The sequence below is a fragment of the Branchiostoma lanceolatum genome, chromosome 16, assembly GCF_035083965.1.
Source record: "Branchiostoma lanceolatum isolate klBraLanc5 chromosome 16, klBraLanc5.hap2, whole genome shotgun sequence".
Lineage (NCBI taxonomy): Eukaryota > Metazoa > Chordata > Leptocardii > Amphioxiformes > Branchiostomatidae > Branchiostoma > Branchiostoma lanceolatum.
In genome coordinates this window covers 16,247,289-16,270,048 of record NC_089737.1, presented here as the reverse complement: position 1 = coordinate 16,270,048, position 22,760 = coordinate 16,247,289, and the positions used below count along the sequence as shown (strand labels likewise).

Genomic DNA, 22,760 nt, shown 5'->3' with positions numbered 1-22,760 from the left:
CAATGTCACAGACAAATCCCACAGGGCCCGGATAGTCTCCACTAGACGCTGGCTAAGTATGGGGAGAGTATTCAGGGGAGTTCGGCCATCAAAGGGATTCATTCTCACCAAATGTGATCTTCACCATGGACTGACTCTACTGGCTAATTATTCCTTTTTCTGCCCAATTCTACGATCCATAATTTATGCCAGTAGGAGGGCCCTGACACTTGTTCACTTGCACTCATCTGGGAACACTGTCAGATAGCGCTGGTTTGAGACAGAAAAACAGAATTCTAGAAGACTCTCAGAAATTCTCTGACATTTCTGTTATAATCCAGCTGGAGAGTCTCAGACCATCATGTATATTTATAGAAACAGCTGGCAGCTCGTAAAACTTGAATCTGACTTTATCCACCCCCTGAAACTGTGTGTACCACGGTGAAGACTTTCCCTCAGTCTCTCAATCTTCCAGTTCAGAATTATTTTATCACAGAACCAACATATAAGATCTAGATTACTGCGGCCCAATATGCGAAAAGCATCCTTCCAAAACTCATACTAGTCATAGTTTATTGCAACAATATCGGCGTCTGTATTTCAGAACCCAGGTATTATTAGCTTTCAATGTACACCTCTATATTCTACAGGTAGAAATCCCTGTTGTTTTGTTTGTTTTTATTAAGATCTCCATCATATTAAGGCGCACTTTTTAAGGTCGTACGATCATCGTCGTAGGCGACGGTTTTCTTTAGACACACGGTCAGGAAATATCATGGGACCCCCACGGCCCAGAATTCCATTGATGTGCGCGTGTGACTCAAAGTGAACTCTTGCGCTCAAATTCAAAATGGCGGGGGAACCGCTTGTTTTCGTCAAAAGATGAAGCTTTTACTGACTTTGCAACAACTGTTGCCCTGCAGATGAGACGTTGAGAACGGTGCTCAACAAAGAAAGAGATTGAGGCTTGACAGAGACGTACGGGATTTAACCGGAGTTCGTGGCCGCCGCCGGGGATGTCCCGGGGATCGAGGAATAGGGGCATACTAGAGAAGTAGCCACTGGTAGCAGGGCGTCGCGCCGGAATAACCGGTTTCAGATGAGAAAAATATGTTTCCATTGCTAACTGCATGCATATTTACAAAGAAAACTTTCCTTCCCGGACAGGAAACAGCACGCTGTAGGCTTATTAGCATATCACCCACTTCCGTCGCCGGCGACGATTCTTCTTTAGACGAGAAAAACACAGCCACAGGCCCCCCCGCTGAACGTCGTGCGACTGGGTCCGAGGTGGTCGCACGACATTTCGAGGATTTCCCGTTTATTGCCGTCGTACGATTGTTTTGATCGTCTTTAGACGGCCAAAAAATACCGTCGCCGGCGATGTCGCCCACGACGATGATCGCACGACTCTAAAATGTCGTGGGTGTAAAGAGGCCCTAAGATTTCCTTTGTCTTAATGGACAGAGACTCTGATCAGGATGACAGGAATGTGTAAGGGTGGTCTCTCTTTGATAAATCCTACATTTCAAGTCAATCCATTGATCAAACTAAAGTGACATGAGTTTCCAGAAAAGTTCAGACTGTCTGTTAAGAATATATTTGAATTTACACATTCCGATCAGGATTACTACCGGCAGCATCAGCAATTTTGTTGTTGTTGTTGTCCTTGTTTAACGTCAATCATATCGCCAGACGTGGTCTCTTGGTGCTGGGTTATGCTTGGTTCAGTTAGGAGTCAATTGTCTCTCTAGGTAAGTAGGTATTAGCTCTTGGTGACTTGAAAAAAAATCAATTCTGACAGATTGCAATTTCTATACCCTGACATATAAAGTGTACATTTCCTAAGCTGTGCTATAACGTATGTGTCTCGCTGTAGTGGGTGGATAACATGGCATTTACAGTCAGTGGGGAGATGTTGGTACGTGAGACCCAGTTCTGGGACAGGCTGGAAGAGTCAAGGTCTGGCGTTGGGGGAAGGACATATCTAACTACCGTGTGCCAGACGCAAATTAACAAACAGAAATTAGCCTGTTTTACTGAATTTCATGTCCTTTTTTTGCATGATATGTATTTTTGACACATATTTTTGTTTGTGTATATTCATATTTGTAAGCAATTTTTTGTCACATATTTTGGGATGTGTTTGGGCGAAAGTGGTTCAGACCAAGACCACCTAGGTTATGAATATTTTGGCATGATGAGGAGAATACATGTATATATAAATTTATAAGATTTATAGTGTAGGTCAGGTCAGGACAGATTGTTGTGACTTAGATTTCCCCTGTGGATGTATAAAATGTAGAGTATGTGATATTTACTTAGAAATGTTATTCGTCTGTGTTTGTGTGTCAGTGTTATGTTATTGATTGACTTGTGGAGAATGATGAATGAGCAAGGATGGACTTTGGCCAGATAACGATCCATAACATTTCAGCTCACTTGGGTTTGTTGTCTTTTTGTCTTGATGCTTGAAATTAATGAATTTCATGTTTTTAAACTGTTTTACCGCAGTGTCAGTTTTGGGCTGCAAATTACAAACTGTAGAAAAAAGTAATTTTTGCTGTATTTTCTTTTATGTTAAGCTTCATCAATCTTTTTTCTTGTCTTGAATATTCTCAAGTAAAACTTAAGCAACAGCACAAGATGGTCAGGAGGACAACTGTATTCACACCTTGAAACTGTCTGAACCAAGGTACAGACTTTCCCTCAAACTCTGTTTTCATGTTGATATTTCAGTTTACTATGATTAAAAAGAAAATCACAAACTAACAATGATATAACTTGTTGTGGCCCGATCAATGACAGACAGAGGGTATTTCATGTCTGAAGGACAAATCCACAGGTCCGCCCACCTGAGGGGTCATCTGAAGGTCACCCTACAGAGGTCACCTTCACCAGACCAAGGTCATCTGTATCTGCATTTTTATTGGTTCACCACTATAACTGTGCTTTACAGGCAGACGCACCAGCAGGTTGTATTACTGTTACATAAAGCAGCCTAACAGAGCTGTTGTTTAAATTATTGAAATGAAGTGGTTCCAAAGTACTGTATTACAGTGCTTATGATGAAAACCAGACTAAAACAAATTTTGAAAACATTTTAATTTATCATGACAACACTAGGTAAATGTCTATATATTAACCTCCTTGGTAGAAGATATAAGCTTGTTGGCAAAGGTAAAATAGTGTTTAAACACTATTTAGGCCAATAATTAGGGGTGTTTTATTTTGCACTGGCATACACTGGACAATGTTGCCTTGTCTCCTCAAGTCAAGTAACTCCTGTGAGGTGAATTCCTCTGTAGGTCTGTTTCTACTTTGGTCACACCTGTACAAGGGGCACACCTTGGAGGGGCTGTCAACACAAGGGGCAGGGATCTCCAAGGAGTCTGGCTTGCTGCAAGGAATTCTTCTGGAGGCCAGGAGATATTGATTAAGATGTCTCTGTTTTTAGGCTGCCCCAAGTGCCAAATACGGGAATTATACAACCAAGAAAACTGGATAAATTGATGTGAACTATTACAACTGTTGGTTTCTTCTACAGCATTAAAACTATAAAAGGAAACTGTTTTGTAAAGAGCAGAATGGTGTTTTTAGGTCAGGCTGAAGCCTAGAAAAGCTGCTCTTTTTGTTTTCAGTCTTTTAAGCCTTTAAATCTGACCCCAGATTTCTTTTGACTCATTCCTCTGTAGTTTTGCTCTTTAGTGTGAGGCTTTTAGATCAAACAGCGTTTGACCCACATGTGGTTGACCTTATATAGATCTGCAGATGAATGCTAATCCCTCTGACATGATACAGCCGGGATTGTCCCAGATTTGTGGTCACCCAAATCCCTCTGAACAGGCCAGGACCACCTAGGTAACTTTACACTTACCTGATGATAATCAGGTCAGAATTTCAAAAGGCGGAGAGAGTCAGTAGGGATCGTGTCTGCTGCAGGAGGTCTGGGGTCGTCGTGTTGTCCTTTAAAGTGAGAGTGCTTGATGTGTAATCAGTGAAAGTGATTTTAAGTAGGTCACAGCTGCTTTCTCTCCTGTGTGGTTTCCCAGACGAGGCAACATTGATAACAGTGATAATTGGTCCACGTAATTATATTAGATTAGAATATAATCATATAGTGTATTAGAATATAATCATATTATCGTTAATATCTCTACAACAAAACAAAATAGAACACTATAGAATATTCAAATATGATTAAAAAGAAAATAACAGCACTAGACTAGAGTCCATTCCAAGTCACCAAGAGGGTTTTTGAATGAAATCACGTTCAAAGAATTGCAATGAATTGACAGCATTTTGGAAATGATGACAATAAGGACCCTCTCGGTGACTTGGAATGGACTTTAGTATTATTATTTTCTTTTTAATTATATTTGAATTCTGTAGTGTTCTATTTTGTTTTGTTGTAGAGATATTAATGATAATATGATTATATTCTACCTGTTTTCATATTGATATTGCATAAATCTTGATTGAGCAGTTTGCCTCTTTATCTGCAAATGCTGAGATACAGACATTAATATTTAGGTCAGTGCTCCTAGGCCTGCCTCGTTTGTTGATTAATTATGCTGCAATTAAGGCAGGAAGGATGTTCAAATTACCCTTCTTCTGTCATGTCAATTTGTTGCTTGATTTTTCTTGCTCAAAAAATTGAGGAAAAGCATCTTTAAAACACAAACCTCTGCCATGGATTGTGCCTACCCTGTAGTTGTTGACAAACTTGAAAAATCAAAACATTTTTGGATTTAGATTCAAGCTGTTCTCCAAGTTATAATACAGAGGACTGTACTAATGACAAAGGTACATGCACATTTGTACATAAATGTAGTTTTAGTCGACAACGTTAATTTTCTTGCAGACTTATAATTTTACCAAGTCTACAAAATTAGTTGAGTAAAAGCTACATGACATGTATGAAGGTGGAACTGTCTTTGTGTGATTTTTCTCAATATGGAATGCCATTTTTGATGCTACAGATGTTTTATTGAATTTCCAACAAGCTAGCATCGAGTCACTGTAATTTTTGTTTTGACGAATATCTCTGTGTGTAGCTGTGAGAGAGGGGTTTCATCCCAGCCTCAGCCCAACTTCGTCTAAGTAACAAATGTCTCAGACTGAGTTACAGATACTTACTGACTAAACGTATCCTCTTCATCCCTTGAGAGACACATAGGTATATAAGGCCACACCAATTTAATTTCTTGGTTAACGGATTTTTATTTAAAAAAAAAACATTTTTGGAAAAAAAAATTCATGAAAAGAGGCTGGCCCAGCCTTCTGTTTTCATGATTCATTTTTTTTTTTTGAAAATGAAAATCCGTTAACCAAGAAATTAAATTGGTGTGGCCTAAGGAGTTACAGACAGGGACGCCATTCCCATCTATTTCCATGTATGACTGGCACTGCTGTTGTCAGCTCACACTTGTCACCATAGATACGGAGTCAGTAGAGAATACTGGAGTCGGCCATGTTAGATCCTCAAAGTCATTATCCACATTTCAAGGTTACCAGACGTCAGGCAGGCAACAGTAATGGCTGTACAAGTGAGCTGAGCGGGATTAGACTCAATGGTAGACTGGGGAAGCGATATGTACATTTATGGAAGTTCCAGGGACGTAAATTGTGCAGTAGGGGGAAACGGAAGTGTTTGCAATGTATGATTACATGTATGTCCCTGTAGCTCAATTGGTAGTATAGTGGCTTCAAGTTAAGCCTCCTGGTTCCAACTAGTGCATCTAGGCGACCCCGAAAGTTCAAATCCGGTAAGGGCTTCCCTGTAAGATGTAGTGACTGCACCGTATTTCGGAAGAGATGTAGAGAATGGGGGTCCTGTGTTTGAGGAGGTGCCTCACGCGGTTTTACAACAGCCTCATTACTCAGATGGGCACCTACTGGCTGTAATAGTCACTAATAATACATCCAGTCCTGGTGAATAATGTTTGCAATGGAAGTGCATTACTGAATGATTGTTTGCAGTATGATAATTGTGCGGTGAAGACGTCACTGTGAACATGAAATTACTGCAAATATTTCAGGATTGTCAGTATATTTTGAGCATTTTTATGTGTTGAAATGATCAATAGAACACACAGCACTTATCTGATTCCCAAACACTTTAGAAACTTGATCCCAGCTTCACTCAGGTTAGAGCTGCAGCTGAGAGGGCGTCAATCACATGGTGTCACCATGGTTACGGTGGGGTCGGCTGAGGTCAGAGGTCAGAGGGCGTCTGATCTATTAGCTGTTGACTCTAGAATCTACTGAAGGAGGATCCTGATGTCAACATAACAGGGACAGTTAGCCTCTCTCAGAATGGTGGGTCGTGGGTTTGAGGTTTTCTATAATTATATAAGTCTACATCTACATTGGTAGTACCCCCAAATAGCCCCTTCAGGGGCAAAGTAGGGGGGGGGGTGAGGTCCCAGGTTAAGGTGGGCAGGCCTCCAGCCTGGTGCGGAACGACTCAACGGTGGGAGCCGTAACAACCGTGCCAGGCATGGTGTTCCACTGTGGGATAGTACGGGGAAAGAAAGAGTGTTTATATGTATCGGTTCTTGTGTGGATGGTGTAAAACTTGAGGTCGTTGTGCCCCTGGGCTGGTTTCAGCAAGCTTTAAGTGTCTATATTAAGTCACGTTCTTCCTATTCTTTAAGATGGATCAGGCTTTGATGATGTCTTGATCCACGTCTGAGAGTTGATCATATGTACCCTGTAGTGAAAGATGTTCCATGTCCATGTACAGTATTTACCAATGCTGACAGGCAGGGTAACTCAGTAAGGTAGGGATGGATATTTGTATGTATGTATGTTTTACATTTTCAGACCCATGGTCTTATGCTTGTTGGATATTTGTGATTATTAGTTATTTGTGGGTTGACTTTGGTTTAAAAGAACGAAGTGATGAAACTTCAGGATTAACTTGGATTTAGATTCAGATTCTGGATCACGATCACCAAAGTGATTTTTAACCATTTTGATATATGGTGTACAATCATGCCCAATACCTGCATCTTCATGTACAGATTTTCATGTGTGACTTTTTCTACATATCCCTGTGCTCGTGATGAGGGCCCCTGTATAGCTGGTTAGGTCCTCCTGCACAAAACAGCAATCTGTTATCTCTACTGTTCATGGCAGGTTTTAACTAAGAGGGGCCTGCATGGGGGATACTCATCTGCACTCTACGCTTAATTCAGACAAGAAGACGTCTCGTGGCGCCGTGTCCCTTAGATTCGGCAGGCAGGCCTCGCCTCACGCTTGATTCATGTGCCAATTAGGCTTTATGTTGGATGCACTGATTATGCTCTAATGGAACGGTGCAGCTACAAATTCTGGGGAACTAGAATGGCTGATTACTTTCTAAGGAAAAGGGCATGCAGGCCCCCTGTTAATTAGTAATAAACATTTTAAAGAATTAGATGTTAATTTATCATTGTCATGTTACCTTAACGTTTTTGATATTAGCTGCTTTTTAAAACATGCCTTTTACTCTCTGTAAGAACACAGTTCAGCCTTTTGCGCTGCCATCCTTTTCTTTAAAGAATAAATCATTTCCCTCTCTCTCTGAAAGTTTGAGCCCCCTTTTTGAGCCCCAGTTGGCTACTTAATCCTGGCCCCCAATCTGGCCCCCCAATCTGGCCCCCCAATCTGGCCCCCAGAACCATACATGTACATTAGTCTGTTATCAGCTCACACTCACTCTCAGGTTTATGACTAGTGTGTGACCTCAACACGACCTCTACCAGCCGACCTTGTCATGACGTCCTCCTGAGGGAAAGGTCACACATTCAAGGACACAGCTGTAAAGGTCGTTCTTTATGTTCCTTTTCTGAGAAGCGGTTATTATCTTGGTCCTGCGGCAGGTTTCTGTGACTCTAAGACAAATGGGCAAAGTGACCTTCCACTCACCTTACAGGTCGGCCATGTTGTCTGGTAGAAGTGACCATATTTGGCATTGATGGTATTGTGGGCTAGTATCCCTGCTTTTGGACCCAAAGGTTGTGGGTTCAGTTCCCAGATGTTTGTGCTTTATCAAGTTTATGATCATCCGACCTTGAGGTTTACTGGAAAGGGTTGCAGTTTATCAGACCGTCAGTTTATCAGGCCAGTTCAAGATATGTCGGTTCTTGGCTTGACTGAAAGATGCCTGTTTAAGTGTTTTCAACTTGTTCAATTTTCTTATTTCTATTTTGAAATATAAGAGAACCAAGGACAATGATATGGTATTTATAATTATCGTAGTTGTTGCAATGATTGATAGCAGTCGTCATTAAAATATTGTACTTTTTAATTCTATTACAGTCATAAAGTTTAACCCTTATAATTATTTGTAAGTTGAAGGGCAAAAAGATGACAGTATATTACTATATATTCTCAACTATATAATTAAAGGTAGGGAATATTCATGTACACTGTATACCTGATTATCATAATTTAGCTTTTCCGATTGTCTACAGAAGATTTGTATGCTCCAGCACTTTCTGTTTTTCATATTCATCCAATGTTCATTACTGAATCAGCTTCTGGTATTACCCATGTCCTTGGCTGCCAGAAGCTAGCCTCTTATTTGTGTTGTGGATGGAGGTGAATCAGCAATGAAGAATGTAACATTCTTATTCGCGTCAGGTACTACTACTAGTGGTATGAAACATATGATTTTGCTGTGGCCCATGGTGTGGCATACCATTTTTAGTGGTCAATATATAATCTGGTAGTGGTAGATTGTATAATACTTATTAATAGCAGGGTTGGAAAAATGACCACCTCCTTATACAGGTTAGTGCTGGTAGAATCAGAGCTGTACATGTGTTTTTGATGTCCACAAGCACTTAGTGCACAAAAGGGTATTAATGTATAATGAATTTTTGTTTTAACCCTGCATTTTCCCATCTAGCCTTTCAACCATTTCTCTCTAGATCTCTTTCTCTCTCTCTCTCTCTCTCTCTCTCTCTCTCTCTCTCTCTCTCTCTCTCTCTCTCTCTCTCTCTCCCTCCCTCTCTCCCCTCTCTCTCTCTCCCTCTCTCTCTCTCTCTCCCTCTCTCACCTTCTTTCTATCTCTCTCTCTCTCCCTCTCTCTGTCTCTCTCTGTCTCTGTCTCTGCCCCTCTCTCTCTCTCTCTCTCTCTCTCTCTCTTAATTGTGGACAGGTGATTTAATTTTGTGGTAAGAGAGAATAGAGTGTTCACTGTGGTTTTACATGTACATGTTCTCGATAGCACTATAGTCACATACTGTACAGTTATGGAAACACCGGTGCCTTTACAGAATTAAGTTTGCGACGAAACAGTCGCTGTGAACTGCGAACATAGAATCACTACAAAAATTTCAAGAAGTACAGTACTGGATAATAATTCAAACGGTTCCTTAACAGTTTCCAGTTTGATTCATAATTCATGAAAATAGTCTTCTGCAGGTAAGATATGCCTAGTGCAGGTAATTTTACCCCTGCACAGGTGCACAGATGTACCTGTGTGCAAATTAAAGTGATATTTGATTTTTTTAATGCTTCACTTTCGGTGCCTAAAGGCAAGCTCAGTAGGAGGGAGCTTAAAGGACAAGAAATTTAAGTTCCAACATTAGACGCTAGAAGTAAAAGGGGCTTTAGGAGCTTAAGGTAATGTCTGGGAAGGACCCACAGGTGGGTTTTTCTTTTGCTGTCTGCTTTTTTCAGATTAGAATTACTTCCTTCTTTAACCCTTGTTCTGTGGCACTCCTATTTATATGTGTTGCACATTACAGAGCCTGTACATGTATGTGGGGCCTGTATATGTACGGGTTGGGGGTATATTTCAGCTGAACGCATCACACTTCAGCAAAACGTTATAACCGAATGCGGAAGTAACAATGCCACCGCAGTGCAGAAAAAGTCCAAGGGCCAATGACCTGATTAAGAAATCAAATAAGGGAAAATAAATTGTGTAAAAAAAAGGCCAGCAGGACAAGGGAAATGTTCCCTGTTAATGTCACATCTGACTTCAGATGGCAAGCGTTTCTGTCCGGATTCTGCCTCCCCAACTGTTGTCTTCATTGTGAGGCTAATACCAATAACACGGTCGGCAGTTTTGTCCCAGATCTTTCTGCTCCCATTATCGACAGAAGACTTCAGAACCCCATTATTAGATCAGTGTGCTGTATTAACCCCGTTAACTCTGCTGAGTGAGTTATGGGCACTGTGCGGTGTTACATGCACCCACATCTGATTCTGAGTCAGGAAACTTAGGGTTCGAAATTCATTTTTGGAAATAGGAACACCAGTGCACTCTAACTAATGAATTAGGTGCACAGAAAATTTTGGGTGAACAACATAAGTGACAATAGTTTATTTATTTATCTATCTTCAGTGGTCCCTTCAGTTAACTAGTGATAATGAAGTAGGATGTTACATGTAGGTAAACCTAATTTTAAACCAATTGTGCTGTATTAACCCCATTACATGTGCTGTGTGAGTGATGAGCGCTGTGCTGTTTAACCTACATCAGGGAAAAGGGTTCGAAATTCATTTTTGGGAATAGGAGCACTGCTACACCCTACCTAATGAATTTGGTGCACCGGAAAAATTCGGGTAAACAACATACATGTATAATAAAGTAGAATGTCAGCAAAACTAATTGCAAACCTTGCTGCCTCTCTTCAGAGCTAGCATCTGAAATTAGTCCACAGCTCTTAGCGAGCTTCGTTAGGCCACACCAATTTAATTTCGAAAGACTTGTTTTTTTTATTTTAGCACGAGGACATCATTAAAACAGAAAGCTGGGGTGAAACTTGCACCTGACTCTGTTCACTCCCTGAAATTGTCTGCACCAAAGTACAAACTTTCTTCTGAGATTCTGTTAACCAATAGATTAAATTTGTGTGGCCTTAGCTTTAGAAGTTCTTAGATGTTGGGTTGGATAATTGTTAAGTTTCCCGACTGGCCAGCTTTTCAAGCAGTGACCCTAACGATAGTCTGCCTGAAGGTCTAGATCTGCTTGGAGATTAGAGCATGTTACAGTTGCCAAATCTAAACCGACCCTCGTCGTGGCCCCCTCTAGTGGTTCTGACATGTACTGCAGGTCAGGTTGACAAAACGTTACGCTGTTGCTGTAACTACATGTATATGCAACTGTTTTCTTTTCATGTTGTAGATAAGTTTTTGACTGCCACTTTCCAGGGTTTTCCAGTACAAGTAACACATTTCCTGTGTCATCATATGTGTGTAATGGATGTACATTTTTGTATACTGCAGTGTAATTAAATTTGCCATATTTTGCAAATCTTTAAAACACCCAGTTGCTCCAAAAATGCTTGATCTGAATCCAAATTTTTATATCAGTCTCCTATACAAAGATCAGTATGTCAAAAGTGGAGTGACCACCCATTCCATTTGGCTTAAATGATGGTTTAAATCGATTGGTTCTTTAATAATTTATTAATTTCTGCTCCCGTTGTTCCGCAGGCCTGAACCGATGCCCAGTGGAAACCTGATACTCCCACAGGAACTCAGCAGAACGACCATGAACATCTCACCCAACGGGGTCATCGTCCCGGCGACGGCCGACACAACAACAGGTACGCCCTCCAAATAAACAAAACAACAAAATAACATTCAATTCAAAAGTTTATTGTACTGTCTAACACGTAAATTTTAGACTGTCCAACACCTGTCTTTGTCAAGAAATAAGCAATCCACTGCTTCTGTGACTTCACGTTATGCAGATGGAACACGTGACTCGGTGAGCAGTGGATCATGTGTTGCAGAAAGTCTATGGCGCCCCCCGTCTCTGTTGAGGGATGGTTGTAATGTAAGGCCATGATGTAAATGGCTTCCTTCCCTCCTCTTGGTTTTGTGTCCAAGATTCTTCATCTGATTTTGTCCAGTGCGACCAGTTGTCCAGGTGGTTTGATATGTGTGTGCTGTGAAACTTCCGTGGTTGTTGATCTTGGGTGCTTGTGTTCAAAGAACCTGGTCTTTAGTGATTTATATCAAACGTTCATCGGAAGCTGTGGCGTATTTGTAGCCTGGAATCCATCCTATTTCTAGCTCCAGTTTGCTCCTACAGAATAGGCTCCCATCCCTGCTGAAACAGCTGGCCCTAATTATTCAGACTCAGCTATGACTTCAGCATGGCAAAGAACCCAATACATCTACAAATGTATTTAGAAGAGGTGGGGGTGACCGATGTGCTTAGCTTGGCTGAAAAGGCGAGCCAAGTTGAAGCTGCTGGAAAAAAGCATCATGCTTCACCTCAAATTGAGGACAATGTATAAGGCCACACCAATTCAATTTCTTGGTTAACGGATTTTTATTTAAAAAAAAAATAAAAAATTTTAGAAAAAAAAATTCATGAAAACAGAAGGCTGGCCTAGCCTTCTGTTTTCATGATTTTTTTTATTCTAAAATTTTTTTTGGGTGAAAATAAAAATCCGTTAACAAAGAAATTAAATTGGTGTGGCCTAAGAAGAAAAAAACCATGTCATGCTCAGTGCAATAACTGAATAGGTTATGGCCTGATGTCTCTCCAAGGAGGAGGAGGATAAGTAAGCAAGTCAGCACGTGTACAAGTTACTACAATGGAAAATAGATTTATTTGTTAGACTGTAAATCACTTTAATATAGCGGCAGGAAAATATAGCGGTTTGGGGAAAATGAAGTAGGACACGGCGCTTTACATTAACGGTGAGAACAAAACTTACTGTCTCAAATATTAGTGATCAAATATTAACATTGATGAAATTTTAGCTGTTGACTAGTGATCATAAAATCATCTAAGATTAAGTTACAGTTAACAAATCTAGAAAAATGGAATTTCTGCTGCAGTACCAAGGTCACATACCAGGGGGCCCAAAATCGACCTTAAATTTTGGCTTCACAACACCCGCCCACATACCAAATATCATCGTAATCCATCAAGAGGTTCCTGAGTTATGCTGACTACAGTAGTGCAGAAACACAAACAGACAGACAGACAAACACTGACAAACAAGCAGACAAACAGACGCACCCAAAACTATATCTCCATTTTTCATGGAGATAATTACAGTAATAGAAATAAGTTACAGGTAGTCGGCTCTAGACAAATGATTAAACCATTCCCTCTCCACTTACCCGGTACTTACCGCCCAGCTGAAGACTGTTTAAGACTTGCCATGATGAGATCCTGACCTCAGCAGGAGGTCCTGTTCGTGCGTCTTCCATTCATGAGTTTCCAGGAAAAACCCTGGAGCATGCGCAGGGCAGCGCTGCCTGCCACGTGCGCCGCCGCAAATAAACCAATCAATTCTCTCCCCTCATGTGATTCGTCACTTGTGCGGTTTCATTCACAGCGTCAGATTGGCGGGCGTTAGTAGATCAGTTGTGTGGTTATTAGAGAGTTTATTTATTTTATCTAGTTATTGGTTTGGCATGCAATGTTTAGGGCTTTTTTATATTCACAAAACCTCAGTTCTTCCTTGTTGGTAGGAGTAGAAGGTATCACAGCAAACAAGACTTAGAAAGAAATTTGTCAGCAAAACAGAAAAAGTAACCTACACAGAATTTGCTTCAATGACGATTCAGCACACAGCACCAAGGGTTGGATTTGAGGCCTGCATAATGATACAGTACTACGTTATAATCTATATGCCTTTGTCAAGTTTTTATGTAGAATTTCACTTTCCCTGCAAACTGTGGTTTGTGGGTAGTTATTATGTTCTCTGATGTATGTGGTGTACGATTGAAGATGTTAATAGTGTATTATATGTAGCAGGAGTATTACACTTTTACAGACCACATTTTACGATCGGCCTCGCTAAGTGCAGTTCTGCGTCATGCCGGGAATATGAATGTCACCTCTTGTAAGGAGGTGTTCCAACTCTAAGATGTCTTTCAGTCTTATTAATGGGGTGACGTCTCAGATGACCTTCTTAAGAGTTAAGTTTCCTTACATCACCTCAGTATGACCTTCAAGGTCAAGATCTAAAGCTACCGAGAGTTCTCTAAGTAAAGTGAAGTAAAGTGAGCGCCTCTGTTATTCAGTAGAGTTGATCCTTGTGGCTGTGAATGCAGAAACTTTTGCGGGAATTTCTTTTAGCTGTAGGGAGAAAATGGAGTGTTCGGGACGGTTTTGAGTTGGCGTTTGAAACAATGCTGTAATTCACTTTTATATATCTTCACGGTAGCAAAATTTCACGGTGTAAGGAAAATGGACATTTTCATTGAACTTTAACTACATGGTGGCGGCAAGTGATATACAGAATGGAAGGAATCATAAATAATAACAACAGGTTTTTTCACTGTGATGGTAAGTTCACGGTACAGAGGTGACCGTGAAAACAGTGAACATAAAGTTACCGTGAAAGAAACAATAATTACAGTAGTAGTGCTATGTACAGTCAAACAATGGAACGGCTTTTCCCGGTGGTTTTAAGTTCGTAGTAAAGAGTTCACTGCGAAAACCGCGAACATAAAACCACAGTGAACATTTTTGCTTCTTAGTTATACTTCTCCATAATTCCTTATCTCACTTTGATAATCCATCTGTATTCAAGTCAGTTTTTCTTGTGATGACAAATGTCGCCAAGGAAACTTCAGCATTTGTACTGTAGGAGCTTTTATAATCAGTCATGATTATGGAACAGATGCTTTTATTGCGCTAATTAGAAGTAATTGCTGTGCCTATGTCCTGATGGCACAAAGATGCAATTTCATTTGACATTCCCCAGCTTTTCAAAGAATTTCTTTTCCCCCTTTTATACTGTAAATCCATTTTTTGGAGACTTGATTATGCATTAAGAGGGGTTTGGAGGTTTTTGTCACATGTTTTGAATGTGCAGTTGGAACACACACCAAATCAGTACATAGCAATACGATGGAAATGCATATATTCACAGAGTCACATATTTGTGTAGCCTAATTGAATCGCGCTTATAGCAGCCGCCCGTAACGAGTCAACCCCTAGTTAGGATCGTAAAAGCCTCGGACAGCGGGAGTTTGCGTTATACAGACTAAAAGATCACTGTGAAAATAGAATCCCCTTTTTTATTTCAACGTTTGCACTAACTCATCAGCATTCATGTGAGTATTCAACCAAAATGAACCAAGTTGTCGTCGTGAGTCATAATTCCCCCGGAGCAAGGCTGGCTACTTCCAGATAAAAGAGCTCCCAGCATCACGCCTCTCTCCCCGCAACCCCAAACCAATTATCAGGGTCTGTAAAACTCTGCTCCGTGGAGAACCACTCAGGTGAAGCGAGGCTAACCCAACCATCTCCACGGAGGAGACTGAGATGTATAGCTCCCCCGGAGCAAGGCTGGGTACTTCCTGATAAAAGAGCTCCCAGCATCACGCCTCTCTCCTCGCAACCCCAAACCAATTATCAGGGTCTGTAAAACCCTGCTCCGCGGTGAACCACTCAGGTGAAGCGAGGCTAACCCAACCATCTCCGCGGAGGAGACTGAGATGTATAGCTCCCCCGGAGCAAGGCTGGGTACTTCCAGATAAAAGAGCTCCCAGCATCACGCCTCTCTCCTCGCAACCCCAAACCAATTATCAGGGTCTGTAAAACCCTGCTCCGCGGAGAACCACTCAGGTGAAGCGAGGCTAACCCAACCATCTCCGCGGAGGAGACTGAGATGTATAGCTCCCCCGGAGCAAGGCTGGGTACTTCCTGATAAAAGAGCTCCCAGCATCACGCCGCTCTCCCCACAACCCCAAACCAATTATCAGGGTCTGTAAAACCCTGCTCCGCGGAGCACCACTCAGGTGAAGCGAGGCTAACCCAAACATCTCCGCGGAGGAGACTGAGATGTATAGCTCCCCCGGAGCAAACCTGGGTACTTCCTGATAAAAGAGCTCCCAGCATCACGCCGCTCTCCCCACAACCCCAAACCAATTATCAGGGTCTGTAAAACCCTGCTCCGCGGAGAACCGCTCAGGTGAAGCGAGGCTAACCCAACCATCTCCACGGAGGAGACTGAGATGTCTCCGGAGAAAACTTCAGAGCGCTGAAATCGTTTCTTCAAAGGGATTTTAGAATAGAGCCTCAGTACTGAGTTATGGTTGGTGTTATTGATATTCACAGTGTGGAAATATCGGCTTTCCCAGGGGCCACTGTGAGTGGTGATGGATTTCTGTGCTGTTAAATATATCTGCAAGTGTTCTGAGCTTCAAGTGAACACTAATATTTTGAATTTGTAAGAAGGCTGTGAAAAGTCAGAAAATGGAGTCCATTTCCTAGTCAGATTTTCTAATGTAATTATTTAGTAAAAATACAACTGCGTGCTGTGAACCTGGTGTGTTACACTGAAGGGCAGTTATACAGGCTATACAGGTACAGAAGCTGGTGTGTTACGCTGAAGGGTGGTTATACCGGCTATACAGATACAGATCTCTGCATCCAAGATAACAAGTGTATAAAGGCAAGGCTTCCAATATGGCGCCGTTGAAATGTGAAAAATGGCATTCCAAATCAGACCTGACGAGTTTGGGATGGTCTTGTCTCCTCTTAAAGACACTTTAAGTAGTGAGACAGAAGCAGTGATGTTTTGAGGAGAAGCCGCGAGGAGAATCAGTAATAGATGGTTCTCATTTCTCCTGACTGTCTCCGTCTGGTCTCAAGGTCATCCTGCTGTCTGGGGCAAGGTCACGGAAAGGTGCTGTGCCTCAGGACTTACTGTGTCTAGGAGGAGCCAGACAGAACTGTTGTTTCTTTGATATCTGTGTCAGGGGTGCAAAATTTACATCTTTCAAGTTTTCCATATGAGCTCTATTATAGAAGCTGTCATTCGCCATTTAATCAGTTTTTTTCACAATCTGTGTCTATTCATACTCGTATGTCAATTTGTATATTGATAAGTTATTTTTGTAGAAAAACATTATATTGTGTACATAGCAGGTGCATTAACAGCAGGTGCATAAACAGTAGGTGCACATTAGCAAATGCGTAGTAGCAGGTGTACATCAGCAGGTGCATAGTAGCAGGTGCACAGTTGCAGGTGCAAAGAGCAGGTGCACAATAGTAGGTACACAGTAGCAGGTATACAGTGTAGCAGGTGCATAAACAGCAGGTGCACAATAGCAGGTGCACAATAGCAGGTGCACAGTGGCAGGTGCAAAGAGCAGGTACACAGTAGCCAGGTATACAGTGTAGCAGGTGCACAATAGCAGGTGCACAATAGTAGGTGCAAAACAGGGTGCTTAGCAACAATAGTTTCTGCACAAGCAGCACAACAGCTCGACTTGGCACAATTACAGGTGCACAATTGTAGTGCACATCATTGAGAGCCTCTAAGTAGGATAACTCTTCTGCCAACAAATTGTGTTACATAAAGGCCCCAGCTCCCCTGCCCTGAATGTCAATTGCAGGATGCACGTAAATTGGTTTTCCCAGATAGCCGAGCTCGTTATAGAACGATAAGATATGGCTTTGTAGTTCCACCCCGACCCCGCGGCTTGAATACAACATGAAGACAGGATATGACGATAAAACCTCTCAGACTGGAGGCACAATTACTCCCTAACAAATCTGGTTTGAGAGAAATGAAACGTAGCTGTGAAGTTTCGCCCACTTCGTCGGGCCGACATGAATGTAATATTGAGAAGATCAGAGCAGAAAAGACTGGCTGCAGGCTGTGGTTTTAGTAAACTGTAAATGCATCTTAAGTTTGCATGGTTTTAATTTCGCAGTAGGGAGAAAATGGAGTGTTCGCGGTGGTTTTAAGGTCGCGTTTTAGACAAATTGGTAGACAAGGCCACACCAATTTAATTTCTTGGTTAACGGATTTTTATTTTCCCCCCCCAACAAAAATTTAGAAAAAAAAATCATGAAAAAAGAAGGCTGGCCCAGCCTTCTGTTTTCATGATTTTTTTGTTTCAAAAATGTTTTCAATAAAAATCTGTTAACCAAGAAATTAAATAGGTGTGGCCCAAGGGGGCAGGAGGCAAAAAAACTCATGGTGGTTTTAAGTTCGCGGCAAAGAACTTACCACAAAAAACGCGGACATAAAACCACCGCGAACATTTCTGCATTTACAGTAAGACAAACTGGCATGTCTTACCCTGCCTCAGGAGACAATTTGCCTTCAAACATATCTGATAATTACCTGGCAGCAGACCTCGTTAGGCCACTCTGATTAGATTTGGTGGTTCTATTCTGATTTGGTGGTTCTATTCTGATTTGGTGGTTCTCAGAGTCAGATTATAGGAAAATAATAATGCTAAATTGGAGGAACAACGTGAAAACAGAGTCTGAGGGGAGGTCTGTACCTTGTACTGTACACACAGTTTCATTATGAGAATGTACTGTACTGTAGTGAGATGCAAATTTCATTTTTTTTCATTTTGTTCTAGATATTTAAGTGTGTCTACATGAACTATTGAAATACTGAGTCAGATGCAAGATTCTCTTTTCTTCTTCATTTTGTTATAGATATCTTAATGTGTCTGCATGAATTAAAAATGTACTGTAGTCAGATGCAAGTTTTTCTTCTTCATTTTGTTACAAATGTTTGATTTGTCAGCATGAATTAGAAATGTACTGTAGTCAGATGCAAGATTTCTTTTTCATTTTGCTATAAATATTTTTCAATGTGTCTGCATATTTTTCCTCAAACATGATGACTTGAGTGCAACATACAGAAGAGAAAGTAGCTCAGCCCCCAAGCCTCCAGGCTAGTTTCACGTCTAAGTCGTGAGTCAGAACGTCTTAAGAAAAGTGCTCGTCTTAGTCTGTCTGGCGAGACAGTCTCCATAAGAACCAGCGGTCGTGATCATCGGGTGTAAGTGTAAGACGTTCATATGAAGCTAGAAGATTGCTGTCGGACGCATCCAACAGGTCATGTCCTGAATACAGTATTGAAAAGACGACAGCATAAAAAAACACTCAGACTCTTGTCTTAAAGACTCAAGCCACTCTCCAATTCCAGACTTATGTAAAGTTAAAAGACGTTCATATGAAACTAGAAGATTGCCGGCACACTCATCCAACAAGTTATGTCCTGAATACAGTATTGAGAAGACGACGGCGTAAAAACCAGTCTTAAGTCTCCAGCCATTCTCCGATTCCAGTCTGACGGAAACTAGATCTAGAAGATCTGTGGATTACCGGAAGCTAAGCCGGTTGTAAATCTAATGCAGGGTTTGAAATACTGGGTGCATGTGCACCTGTGTGCACCCAAAATTGGAGCTGTGCACCTGATTTTTGACTGTGGGTGCACCAGTGCACCTGGATATTTTTGTAGGCTATCAGTACAGGGTAAAGGTAATAATATTATGATTGTACCCTTGTTATGCAAAACATTTCTGAAATTTAAGTATAAAAAAAGCAGTAAAACTCTTAATTGTACTTTGATGTATGATTTGTTAAAAATGTTTATGTCAGCTATGTTAGTATATAGTATATAGAATTACAGATCGACTGAGGTTCTTATGAGAGGCTGCAGGTTTTTAATTACATTTTGCTGACAATCTACTTTATTTCATAATTATGTTGTGCACCCCAAGTTGTTTCTGTGCACCTAAATTTCTAGATTAGGTGCACCAGTGCACCTGTTTACTCTACAAGCAGAGGAGTGGGTCCGGAAGGTTTTTGACGTGTTTTTAGGCGTTTTTGTCGGGCTTTCTACTTTGTCGTTTTTTGTGTGGGTTGGCTTGACCAAAAAAAAAATGACAAAGTAGAAAGCCCAACAAAAATGGCTAAAAACACGTCAAAAACCTGCCGGAACCATTCCTCTGCTAGGAGAGTGCACCTGTTCACAAAAAATAATTTCGAGCCCCGCAAAGAAAGGTTTTATGGTAGGATGTGTGGGTTTGTGTCCGATGTTATGACTTGAATATGATATAGAGGAGATGGGACAATTTTACTGCAGACTGCGTTCTTGCCACCGTCTCACGCAATAAACTGTCTGGGAAACAATTTCCTCTGGATACACCACAATCATAGTCATAGCTGTTACTGCATTTAAGCTCGTTTGAGAAAATATGACACGGCCTTAGAGTTCCTCTTCCAACATCATAGCTTCGGCCATGTTGTTTTGATTATATGGATGACATCCTTTTCCAACAGAAAAAAGGTTTTTATAGCCATACTGTAAATCATAAAAAGCAGCTACAAAATGAGAAAATTATGATGTATAAAATAATATTACAGGAAATGGATGTTAATGTCGTAGAATGCCAAAGTCAATTCCAAAGTCAAAGAAGTTGTGAAAGAACAAATATGAAGAATGATATTTCGATATTGCCATATACTCTGTGTTTAGCTCTTTTCATCCTTCCTGACAAGGTAGATTTCATGGTTGTAATTACAACTATGTAATGATACATGTTGATAGAGTTATTAGGACTCAAATGATGTAATCTGTATCTCTGTTAATGTTATATTGTATCTGACCCTTACTGCGTGCAGATTTGAGCTTATCATAAATAAACAAAGGTTTAAACAAAAACAAATAATGAAGGCAACCCCCCTTTTTGTTTGCCAAACTTCTTTTTTATTGGCACGCTCCCATCAGTTTTAGGTCTCCAGAGGATGTCATCCATATAATCAAATCAACATGGCTGGACTGAACTGTCTCAAACATAACACTTTATTCTCTGCACTTCTCGTGGCAAAGCTATAGTCACACTGAGACATGGAGATGTAGGCTTCATATTTTTTCTCTTCCAATTTTATGTCTGGGCTAAAATGTCATAAAATGGAGTCAGACTGTCTAGATTTGCTGAAGGCGGCTTTCAAACATCTTAGACGTGTGAGAAGACAAATTGGAGTTAAAACACTTTGTGACCACAAAGTATAGTAGCAGCAGCTTCAGGCATTCATTAATGCAAATGTGGCTTGAATGTAGCATTGAAAAGTGAAATCAAAATGTCGTCCCCCAAAAATGTCTCAAATAATGCGTTTCATTTCAGACCGACTGTTGAAACACAAGTTCCTTGAATCACTTTGGAGATAAGAAAGATAGTTTTCATTCGTTTCAAGGCATCCTCATTTGAGGTGAAGCATGATGCTTTTTCAAGTAGCTAGTCGTAGTGCAATGTGGCTTCGCCACGGCTCGCGTTTTTGGCCAAGCACACCGGGTCACCCCTACTCTTCTCAATACAGAGAAGTCTCAACCCATTTAAAATGTTGCCTTCATGTTCATGAACAGCCATGTATGTATCTAAACCTTATTAAAAATTATTCTTGTTACACTTCACACAAATTTGGGTTGCACGCAGTTTTTATATCCCAGGACTATGTTGTATACCTGAACACCAGGTGAAAGTTGACCTGAGTTGTACGTGACCTGGCAAAACTAATATTAATAATTTAAAAGTAAAAGAGGAGTAACAAAAAGTTGACCTGAGTTAACGTTGTACGTGACCTGGCTAAACTTATGACGTAAAAGTGAAGTTTTGCCGCACGCAGGCGGCCATGTGTGCCTTGTCAAACCCACGATCGTCCCAGGTAATATCCCGACGGCTCAGTCTGAGTGCCAAAATAATTTACTCTCCGAGCACCTTTTCAGTACGAACACAATAAAACACTCTACAGACGATAAACCCTCCTCCACACCACCTGAATACCAAGCTGAGAGGCAGGCAGCGATCTGTTTTAAGTTGATGTGATCAAACAATTCATTCTCCTATTCCTACTACATGTACTACACGTATGCACGTTTTCAGTAGAACACAATAAAAATAAAACACTCTACAGATGATAAACCCTCCTCCACACCACCCGAATACCAAGCTGAGAGGCAGGCAGCGATCTGTTTTAAGTTGACTTGAAGCAATCAAACAATTTACTCTCCTATTCCTACTACATGAACTATGCATCTTTTCAGTAGATATTAGAACACAAGAAAACACTCCTTAGATGATAAACCCTCTCCACACAACCTGAATACCAAGCTGAGAGTCAGGCAGCGATCTGTTTATATTACATGTAAGTTGAAGCGATCAGACTGATAATTTACTCTCCTATTCCTACTACTGTATAGGCTCTACCAGCCTCCGCGGGTCGCTGGGAAAATAGTAGAAATTGGCCAGATAGAGTCAACTGTATGAAGGCAGTCGGCTACGGAGAGAGGGTCAAATATTGCCACCCTAACTAGGCCTGCGAATGTAACCCTCCAAGGCCAAAGTCCCCCGGCAAATATTCTCCCTATAGCCGGCGTAGTTAGTCTGGTAGAGACAGAGGGTTAATTAAATGGTGTGACCACCCCCACTGGCACCAGCCAGTGGAAAGGGTTTCCACTTCCCTTCAGTCCAAGAAGACTGGGTGATAAATGATGATTAATGGACAGGGGTGTATGCTGGCATTAATGCTCTGTTCCAAAGGGAGCAGAGGGAATCCAGCATTAATGCCCAATGGGCTCCGCTAGGGAGCGCGTAATGCGGCATTAATGCTACATTAGACAACAGTTTGGCAAGGGTACTGTACACTTTTCCAGCACAGACACAATGACACCCTCCCTCTGGTAGCCACCTGAATACCGAGATGAGTGTCATTCGTAACTGCCGGCGACCTGTTTTACATCGCGGCGTTTGTGGAATATCCCCCCATTGTGGGGCTGGGTTGTTGCTGAATCGTATTGACACCTCCTGACATCATGGTAACGACCTATGACCTCAGGTTTGCTACATAGCCATGTGCAGAGAATCATGATAAGTTGCAGTTGGAGGGTTCTCATCAATAATAGATATGATGTTGGATTTATGCACATACAGTATGTATATAATTATGGTATTCTGAAATGCAGAAATATAGAACTTGCAATTCTGCCTGGTGAAAACATTTAGGCTGGATGCTCAAGATTTATGTTAATTGATTATGTTAA

At 41.2% G+C, this 22,760-nt stretch overlaps 1 protein-coding gene across 1 annotated transcript in view; it reads left to right on the top strand.

Annotated features, from left to right (window-relative positions):
• The window catches only part of LOC136421575 (oxysterols receptor LXR-alpha-like), a 60,296-nt gene that overhangs the window by 5,315 nt on the left and 32,221 nt on the right, over positions 1–22,760 (top strand). Inside the window, exon 2 of the mRNA XM_066409000.1 lies at positions 11,419–11,531. Within this exon, the coding sequence (XP_066265097.1) occupies positions 11,429–11,531 (103 nt within the window). The 5' untranslated portion in view covers positions 11,419–11,428. The remainder of the gene's footprint in view (positions 1–11,418; positions 11,532–22,760) is intronic.